At 41.9% G+C, this 816-nt stretch overlaps 1 protein-coding gene across 1 annotated transcript; it reads left to right on the top strand.

The window, feature by feature from the left end:
• Positions 1-6: 6 nt before the first annotated feature.
• Positions 7-807, top strand: LOC103523448 (protein Tube; the record flags this gene model as incomplete). The annotated part of the gene is made up of 1 exon (XM_008488489.2): positions 7-807. A coding segment is annotated over exon 1 (687 nt), but the record flags the coding sequence as incomplete, so codon positions are not given.
• Positions 808-816: the final 9 nt, after the last annotated feature.

The following is an 816-nucleotide window of genomic DNA, read 5'->3' as shown; positions in this document are numbered from 1 at the left end:
TTACCGCAATGAGTGAATAATGTTGTAGATACCTACTTATTTGAACCAAAGAGGTACATCATAGTGGATAATGGTAACATTGGACTGTAGGTACTGGACTCTAGGTAAATCTATTTAGTAATGACTTCAGAGAGCATCATCACGGAAGATATTGAAATCAGGCATCTGAAACAGTACGTTGTTCATGAACTGGGTATTATTCTGAATGAACGAGATGACTGGAAGAAGATCATGTCCATCGTGACAGTAGACTGTGATCCTCTCAAACCGTTGAAATACAGCGCCAAAGATATCAAAATCGTGGAGCGCGCTGGGAAAAGAAATTTTCCAGAACGAGGCTGCACGGATATATTTCTTGATGAGTGGGGAACAAGTGGAAGACGAAGGCCAAGGCTGAGTGATTTGATCATGTTCCTGAAGAAAGCAGAGTTACACCAAGCTGCACGATATGTTGAGGTCGATGTCTTGAAGAAACCGGAATCTCCCGGTGACAATACGGAAGCGGCAGAGTGGTTACAAGAAGTAATCCAGCAGGAGGAAGCCAACAACAAGACAGAGTATATTGGAGAACTCATTGCATTCACATTCTGTGACTTGGAACGCGCTACTGATGGTTTCAATCGTAAACCTTATCCAAGACGAGGGAATAAACTAGGCGAGGGACAATTCGGAACTGTGTACTATGGAAAACTGAAGAACGGTATGGAAATTGCAGTGAAAACGCTGGAAAACAATGCCAACTATTCAAGTTTGAATTCAGACAATACAGAAGCTGCTATGATTCCAATCCTACTGTTTGAAAATGAAGTCCAAACT

This window comes from Diaphorina citri, unplaced genomic scaffold (genome assembly GCF_000475195.1).
Source record: "Diaphorina citri unplaced genomic scaffold, Diaci psyllid genome assembly version 1.1 scaffold23373, whole genome shotgun sequence".
Taxonomy (NCBI): Eukaryota; Metazoa; Arthropoda; class Insecta; order Hemiptera; family Psyllidae; genus Diaphorina; species Diaphorina citri.
This window is presented reverse-complemented; position numbering and strand designations above follow the sequence as displayed.